Genomic DNA, 8,564 nt, shown 5'->3' with positions numbered 1-8,564 from the left:
TTTCCCAAGAGCTGGAGGTATTCAGACTCTGACCTAAACTGCAGTGAGCTTTGAAGAGAACACACTGGATTTCAGTAAAAAGTGCTATTGTCCATCTCTGTGAGCTTGCATGGACCACTGGCAACCACTGCAATGCGAGTCCTTGGTTTCAATGAGCACCCAGCTGCACAGGGACTGTGCTTCAGGGGCACCCAGCACATGAGGGTGTCCTTGAGCAGAAATGCACCTGAGAGCTGAAGCTTGGCTGTGCTTTTTGCAGTGAGAATGCTGACCAAGCAGCTGAAGTGTATAATCTACAGAAAATCACCCTGCTTCGTGAAATCTCCCTCAAAACTGGAGTGCAGGTAAGATCCACATCTTCCCTCCCTTCCCCATCATGTTCTGTACTGAGAAACGTGACGAGTGAGTGTGAGCTGCTTTGCAGGGGACAACCTTTCAGACAGACACTGCGGGCCCCTAAAGGTCCCTGTGGTGTTAATGGTGGAATATCATAGAGTCATGGAATGGCAGGTTCCAGCTCTTGGGAATGGGATTTCTAATCCAGTTCCTTTTTAAGGTAAACTCGCTGTGCATCTCCTTTGGGAAAGGAGCCAGCCTGAGTACAATTCCTGCAGCTTGCTCGATCTGACAGACCAAACTGACAGCTTCAGTTCATGCACACGCCTACTCCCCATCCAAACAGGAGCTCTTGAGCTGGGCAGAGGACTTCAGGGTTGTCTTTCCTTTAAGAAAAGGGGGTTTGGGGTGCAGGAGTTTGGCTGGGTGGGGTTCCCCTGTCAGGGGCTCCAGTACTGACACGACCATGCCTTGGCACCACAGTGCAATTTCACCATGCACACGTGGTGGTGTTGCCTACACGTGGCCTTCTGGCAAAACTCTGGCCCCAGGTAGTGATACAGGAGATGTTTTGACTGTGAATGCAGAATTCAAGGTTCATTTTCCCCTCTTTTCTTGCCAAGTACCTCTGAAAGCGGTGACCGTGACCTCTGGTCTGTTTGGTTCCTCCAGATACTGCTGAAGGAGTACAACTTTGACAACAGGCACAAGCCCACCTTCACGGAAGAGGATATTCTCAACATCTTCCCCGTAGTGAAGCATGTGAACCCCAAAGCCTCAGATGCTTTCCACTTCTTCCAGAGCGGGCAAGCAAAGGTTCAGCAAGGTACAGACCCAACATGCTTCTGCCTCTTGAGACAACTGCTGATAAAAGGAGGAGCAGGGCATGTGTGGCATGGCCACCAATCCATCCCCACCCGTCCTGTTTTGGTAGAGAATCGTGGTCTCTAAGACCATCTGAAACACACACCTGCTATAAAGTTACCAACAATGAATGAGGATGGATGGAGGGCAGCAATTTCCTTCTCCCAGGCTTTAGTCCTTACCCAAGGCAGTGAGCTATGGCTACATGTCCCACTACTGCTTCCACTTCATGGGCAACACGCTTCTCTGGTAGTATTGAGAGTTTTTAACATAATACATGAATATAACTCTTCTCAGGTTTCTTGAAGGAGGGCTGCGAGCTCATCAATGAAGCCTTAAACTTGTTCAACAATGTGTATGGTGCTATGCATGTAGAAATCTGTGCCTGCCTGAGGCTGCTAGCTCGTCTCAACTATATCATGGGAGATTATTCAGAGGTAAGCAAGGGCTTGGGTAGGGTCTGTTTAGTCCTCTCGTTCCTTCCCCGTGCTTGCTCACTCGCTCAAGTGCACAGCACTCTGACTTGCTCTTGGGTCTTCTGTTCTCTTTAGGCCTTAAGCAATCAGCAGAAAGCGGTGCTAATGAGTGAGAGGGTCCTGGGTATTGAACATCCCAACACGATCCAAGAATACGTGAGTACAGGGTGCTGGGGGAGAAGCAGCACTTCGTGTGTCCAGCTGGAATCTGTGAGCCTTAATTCCTGTCTGCATCTAGAAAACAGTTGCAGTTCTTCTTCCTTCTACAGTGTTTTTCCCAGAATCCTCCACTCTCATCATAAGTTTTGTATCTTATGATTTTGTAAACCAGATAGCTAAGTGTTTGCCTTGTAAGGTCCTTCCTGGTCAGCATTTGTCCTACTTAGTTTAGAATTTTGGGGTTTTGTCTGCTAAAGTTTATTCATATTCATTAATTCTGCTGGCTTTTGCCCTGGGCTTATGTCAAAAACAAAGAAAGAGGAAGAATCCCCCCCAAAAGCACCCTCAGAATATCACATGCATACAGGGCAGTTCTGAAATACTCCTTGAGGTGCATAAGAAAAACTGAAATGAAACTCCTCAGCTTTCTCAGTGCTGTGTCTTGTGTGATACTTGAGTGGAGCTGTAAATCAGCCAGCAGAGCTGAAGTTTTCTGAGGGGCTGAAATCCTTTTTAACCACAAAGAAACACCTTTTTATGTGTGTGCAGCTGAAGAAAGGAGTAGAAAGGGGAGATTAGTTTGCTTTGCAGAGGTGTAAGGAAAAGCCATTCATGCTGGGTTACTCCTTTTGTTACAGATGCACCTTGCTTTGTACTGCTTTGCAAACAGCCAGCTCTCCACAGCATTGAACTTGCTGTACCGTGCACGCTACCTCATGCTCTTGGTATTTGGGGAGGATCACCCAGAAATGGCACTCTTAGATGTGAGTAATCTTGTAGTGTCTTCAAGTTTCTAATCTCCAGAAAACCTTTTGGCCTTTAAAATGCCCATAGTGCTGCTGTTTAAAAACAACATTGAGGCACTGATTTTTTTTTTCCTCCCTGGGTTACTGCCGGTTGGTGCCATTAGAAGGGCAAAAAGGAGTTTGACTCTCTAGCTGGGAAGACCAGGCTTCTGTGGCTGGAGCTCTGCATGGGGACACGGGAGACGTGGATTCGAGCGCCTGTAGTCCTTGGGCAGATTCCTTAATTCAGCCTGTTGTTGTTGCCCTTGTGTAAAACGGACAGAGTTCCTTATCTCTCTTTTGTCTGGCTTGTTTGGATGGAGCTCCCAAGGAGGGGAATGGTCTCCCATCATGTGATACATGCTGTGGAGAGAACCACTGGGGACAAATGGCTGCTACAGCCTTTTCAACAGCAAAATACCGCTGTGGTCTTGGTATTTAGGAAGCAATAAATGTGTAGTGTGAATTTGCTTTCTGAATGCCTACTTGACTTTGTGCAGAACAACATTGGCTTGGTGCTCCACGGGGTTATGGAGTATGACCTGTCCCTCCGGTTCCTGGAGAACGCGCTGGCCATCAGCTCCAAGTATCACGGCTCCAAGTCTTTGAAAGTTGCACTAAGGTGAGGCAGGGTGGAGTGCTGGGCTGGGTCACCGTGCTGTGAGAGAGTGAGCACATTCACCATGTGCTCATGTGGGAGGGCGCTGATCCGGCTGCGTCCAGCTGTATCCTGTTAAATCCTGTGCTGAGTCTCGTCCCGGCTGTCAGAATCCTTGGGACTGCTGTCAAGGTCATGGTGCAGCATCCAAGTTTGTCTAGAAAGATGGAGATCCCTTGTTATTAAAGATAATGGTGGGATCTGTTGTAATGCTGCTCGCCCCAAAAATCTGTCAGGATGACCCTGGTCCTTGTGGACTCTCAGTAGAAAAATGTGTGTGTCGAGTGAGGGTTGGAGAGCAAGGCTGGTGTAATTAGACTGGGAGACTGGGATGGTACGTAAACACTTGTATGTAATTGTTCCAGCCCTCGGGGAGCTATCTTTGTGGAGCATATAATTTCCTTTTGTCCTTTACCATAAAGCCTTGTATTTGAATAAAATACCGAGTGGCTTCCTCATGTTTCCAGGGGAGCTCTGAGTGGTCGGCACCTTTAGGATCTGTTCTCAATACCCACTGCTCTTCAGCGCTGCCCGCACAGTCCTTGAATGCAAAACTGGCTCCCTATCAACCGAGCAGTGGCCCACTCCTAATTGCTGCTACCACATTGCAACCCATCTGTTCTTCGTCAGGGTGAAAATAAATCTTATTAAGCACCCACAAGAGTCTGATTTGTTTTCCAGCAGTTGATGGATATGCATTCTGCAGAAAGCATCTTGCCTTCCCTTCGTAGCACGGGGATGCTTGATGAGATTCATCACCTCCCACAGAGCAGCACTGCCAAAACCAGAAATCTGATTTTCATTCCAGAAACACTAAGGAAGCAAAGTCCAAGCCAAGTCAGCTCTCCCAACTGGAGAGAGCCCAGGTGACTTGGGTCCCAGCTCTGCCACTGTTTTGCTGGTTGTTTCTGTGCCAGAGAATTTTCTTACTCTTGGCTGTGAATAATCAAGTAATTCTCACGTTTTCTTTCTAAGAAACAAAAAGACCCTTTTTGAAGGGTAAAGGGCTTGTGGCTGCTTCATTCTTCTCCTGTTAACACATCCAGCCCTGAGATGTTCCCATGGATGTGCTGCCTCTCTTCAGTTCAGTGCTGTGACCTTCAGCTTTCCTGGGTGCAGGAGAAAAAAAATCCCCAGTTCCATCTTTATTTCTGTAGGTCATTTCTCAGCATTTCCATGAAAATCCCACCCAAATCAGGGTAGTGTATTAATCTCCAAACAGGGTGGGGAGAAGTAACCACCAGGGCATCCGGAGTCCAGTGTTTGCTTCCTTTGACGCTGGCATTAAGACTTCCAGCCTAAATGTTGTGTTAAGGTCATGCTCGCTGTAGTGCCGAAATGTTTCTTCATGGAAGTGCCTCTAAAGGCTTCTCCTTCCCTCAGCCACCACTTGGTTGCCCGAGTGTACGAGAGCAAAGCAGAATTCCGGTCGGCTCTGCAGCACGAGAAGGAAGGCTACACCATCTACAAAAACCAGGTACCGAGCACGCACTTTGTGTCATTCCACTTCTCTGCCAGAAATGAGCCATAATTGACTGGTTTTATGCTAAAAGTTTGAGCAGCCTTCCTGCAGGTTTGTTTGTCCTCTGTCCCTGTCGATGGACAGAAGATTCTGTGGGTGACACGGCCCCGCGTTCTGGCACCGCTGAAGGAGCTGGTCTGTTCTTTCCCCTTCAGGCACCACTTCTCTTTTAAATACCAAATCCAGACGAGTTTGGTAGTTGAGCAGTTTCATGGGCAACACCTTGTCCCGCTGGCAGCCCTTGCTGATGCACAGTGAAGCCTCTGCCTCGGCCGGGGTCTGTCTGAACACGTCGGCCGTTGTACGCGGTGATTCAGCGCCGGCTCAGGGCCTGAACGCACGGCCCGGTGGAGGGAATGCTGCTTGCCCTGCAGACGTGCTCCTACTTGATGGAAATGTGTAATGTTGATAATAAGGCTCCCAGAGGAATTTTGTTTGTTTGTTGAATGCCAAGGCAGGTGAAATCCAGTTCTGATGAGTTTCTCTTAAGGATGTTGAACTAGCAGAGGCTAAGAGTGCACCGTGGGCTGGGTTCTCTTCTGTTGTTGTTTCTAGAGTTGTAATTTCAAGAGTTGTAATGTACCTTTTTCCTTTCCTTTTCTGATTAGCTTGGAGAACACCATGAAAAGACCAAAGAGAGCTCCGAGTACTTGAAATACCTGACGCAGCAAGCAGTCGCTCTTCAACGCACAATGAACGAGATTTACAAGAACGGCTCCAATGCGAACATCATGCCACTTAAGGTAACCTCGTGCAATCAGAGCCAGCGAGAGCACTTGCCACGGAGGCAGATTTGTGTTTAGCTGCTGCTGAAGGACACGTCAGTGTCCATGTGTGATGTGGCTGGTGCAGGAGGTCGCAATGGCTGTGCCAGCTGCAGACCCTTCCCGGGCAGCAGGTCCCTGCAGATGTAGAGACTCAGACAGACCCAGCACAGTGTGAGCAACGTGGACTGAGTGTCCCATCTGCTTCTGCACGGAGCTGCTGTGGGCTCTGGCTCTCTCCTGAGCTCAGGCAGTTGAGTGCAGCCGACTGTTCCAGGGCATTCGGTCAGGACGCGCTGGGCAGCTCAGCATGGGAACCTGGGACACCTACGCACAAACCTGCCCCTCTGCTGACTCACTGGCTGCAGGCAGTTTGCTCAATCCGAAAGTACTTCAGTTTCCTCATCCTAAAAAATGCTGTCATCTTTCACCAGGTGCTTTGTTCTCCTTCCAAAGGTTTTGTGGTGTGGGGAGGCCGGGCAGCAGAGCGGGGCGTGGGGGGCCTGCCTTGCCTCGCCTTACACCGAGCAGATTCGCCCTCCTGGGCCAGACCCGGCTGCTCTTATCTGCCTGTGCACCCGGCAGCTCACATCAGCCTGTCTGGCGGGTGTGCTGGGTGCTCTCCCTGCTGTTCTGTACTCACGTGGCTGCCAGAAGACTGAGAGCCAGTGGGCTGGGAAAGAGGCTTCCAGCTGCAGGAACTCCCTCCCAGGGGAAAGGGCAGAGCAGGACAGCACTCGGTGGGAGCGGGTGGGTTTTCTTCTCATGGCACAGAACTGAGGCATTTATGGCAGAGTAATTTGAGCATAAGGACCTGGAATCGAATGAAGAGGTAGAAAATACAAACTCTGCCACCTTGCAGCTCCTAGTGCGTCATATGAGACGTGGCTCTTCCTCAGCTGTTGGTAAATGGTGTCTGGACCTGCTTTAGGAGCTCTAAGTTCTTCTGTCTGGGTTTTGACTTTATTTTTTTTTTCTCTTACGCTGCAGTTCACAGCTCCCAGCATGGCCAGTGTCCTGGAGCAGCTCAACATTATCAATGGAATTCTCTTCATTCCACTAAGGTAGAGTGATCCCTCTGTGTGTCATACCTTTAGAAATTGTCTTTTTTTTTGTGTAATCTTTGTTCCTGCAACAGTGTAAATGCTTCTTCCCTTTGCATTAAGAGTCACTGACCCAAAAGGTGGAGTTTTTGGTGACCTTGGATACCTCTGCTCTTTGGGCAGCACACACTGTAATGGCACAAATTGTCACTTCCCTAGTTTGAACACTACCCTGTCCTTGTGCTTCACACTGTTCCTAAAGCGACTCTAACGTTTGCTACCGTTCCTGGTTCCCCCTTCAGCCAAAAAGACTTGGAGAACCTTAAAGCAGAGGTGCAGCGACGCCAGCAGCTCCAAGAAAGCATAAAAAGTGGTGAACAGCTGGAACCAGAGGACAAAGCTGTGGAGGAGAAAGAGGCTGAGCCAAGCATGCCTTCTGCCGAGATCCCCTTAACACAGAGCTCTGCTTAATGTACCTCGCTTAAAAAAGAGAAAAAAAAAAAAAAAAAAGTTAAAACCACCCTTTTCTGAATCTGACCCGGGGGCTCGGACTCCCCTGGAGCAGCTCCTCCTTTTTTTGACAATGTTATTGCACTGGTACAATTAATACACAATGCAAAGAACTAATCTGAGAAATGTAATGTGTCTGCCTGAGCTCGTGTCTGCCACGTGCAGGGGAAGGGGGCCAGGACGCAGCAGCTGACGGGAGCCCCAGCCGGGGTGGGCGCAGCCGGGGGCTGGCAGCCTGCGTGTGTGTGTCGCTGTCGTGTGTGTGCGCGCAGAGCATCACTTATTTCTACTTTGTACATACGGATTCCAAATGAACTGTCTTGAGGTATGTAACATTTCTCAGGTCATTTTTATGTTGACTAAGGACACTGCTTTGCTAGAACAGTACAAAACCAGCCCCAGGCACTGCTCAGCAGTCGTGTAACATGTGGATTCCGAGCCAAAAGGTTTCTTTTCCCCAGTCATGATCCCACTTTGCGCGAAGGAGAACTCAGCAGCTGTGTTTGTATCACTCAGCTGCCTGATGCCTGTGCCGTGTGGCGGGGGGGGATGTACAGCGTTTTCTACATCAGGATACAGCCATTGGATTCCTTTCACCATGTTTTTTCTACTTTTGGTTGGCAGTTTGGCAACTCAGTGGGGTTTTGTAACATTCACATTCTAATTTTCAAGGTAAAGATATAGATAGAGAGAGATTATATATACATATATATATATATATATGATACTCACAGTTCCACCTCTGCTCTGCTTGCAGCTGAGTAACTTGGGATATTGTATCCAAAGAGTGAGGGCTTGACATTTAAAAAAGCGCACAAACTTCCCTTGCAATGGGAACGCCGGTGCCTCGGAGAGCCGGGCCGCGGCTGCCACCCAGGGCTGCAGGGAAACATGGCCCTAGTGAGAGGGGGTGGGAAGAGGGGAGGAAAAGTCAGACACAGGGACTTGGTCTCATTGGCAGCAGCAACTGTCACATGGAGCTGGTGGGCCCTGAGTGAACCAGACTGAATCTTGGGTTTCCCACAAGCTGTAGTCACTGGGCTTTGGGGAGGGAGTAGAAATGAGAACTCAAGAGTTCCCCCAGCTGATGCCGTCTGCCTGCTGTGTCTGCACAGGGGCGTTGAGGTTGGTGCCAGGGGAGCTTCCATTGCTGGCAATGGATGTTTCTGGAATGGCCCTTAGGTCCCCTCCCCACCGCTCACCCGTCCGTGGGGGTTGGTGGTGACCAGCGGGCGCTCCCGGCCGTGCCCGTCGCGGGGCCGGGGAGCTGTGGCCGCTGCAGGCCCTGGTTATGCCGACAGAGTTGAATGTCCTTTCCTGCAACCAGCTGGAGCTGTAGAACAACCGAGTGCTCGTCCCCAGCCGCCTGTGCTGACCAAGGAGTCCGGCCTCTTTCTCCCTCTCGTGTTGTCTGTCATGGATCATACCCTGTGCTGATTTGCATTGC

The 8,564-nt window shown here is 49.7% G+C and overlaps 1 protein-coding gene across 1 annotated transcript in view; it reads left to right on the top strand.

Annotated features, from left to right (window-relative positions):
- CLUH (CLUH binding protein of NUMT mRNA) overlaps window positions 1-7,518 on the top strand; it is a gene marked incomplete at its 5' end in the record, with an annotated part of 18,505 nt that extends 10,987 nt beyond the window's left edge. Inside the window, 10 exons of the mRNA XM_010162393.1 lie at window positions 260-344; window positions 1,009-1,162; window positions 1,498-1,637; window positions 1,752-1,832; window positions 2,474-2,599; window positions 3,121-3,242; window positions 4,662-4,755; window positions 5,409-5,543; window positions 6,555-6,628; window positions 6,910-7,518. Coding sequence (XP_010160695.1) covers window positions 260-344; window positions 1,009-1,162; window positions 1,498-1,637; window positions 1,752-1,832; window positions 2,474-2,599; window positions 3,121-3,242; window positions 4,662-4,755; window positions 5,409-5,543; window positions 6,555-6,628; window positions 6,910-7,078 — 1,180 coding nt within the window. The remainder of the gene's footprint in view (window positions 1-259; window positions 345-1,008; window positions 1,163-1,497; window positions 1,638-1,751; window positions 1,833-2,473; window positions 2,600-3,120; window positions 3,243-4,661; window positions 4,756-5,408; window positions 5,544-6,554; window positions 6,629-6,909) is intronic.
- Between the last annotated feature and the right edge of the window lie 1,046 nt (window positions 7,519-8,564).

Source organism: Antrostomus carolinensis, unplaced genomic scaffold (genome assembly GCF_000700745.2).
Source record: "Antrostomus carolinensis isolate BGI_N321 unplaced genomic scaffold, ASM70074v2 scaffold37772, whole genome shotgun sequence".
Taxonomy (NCBI): domain Eukaryota; kingdom Metazoa; phylum Chordata; class Aves; order Caprimulgiformes; family Caprimulgidae; genus Antrostomus; species Antrostomus carolinensis.
The sequence above is the reverse complement of the archived record's forward strand: the minus strand, read 5'-3'. Positions and strand labels throughout refer to the sequence as shown.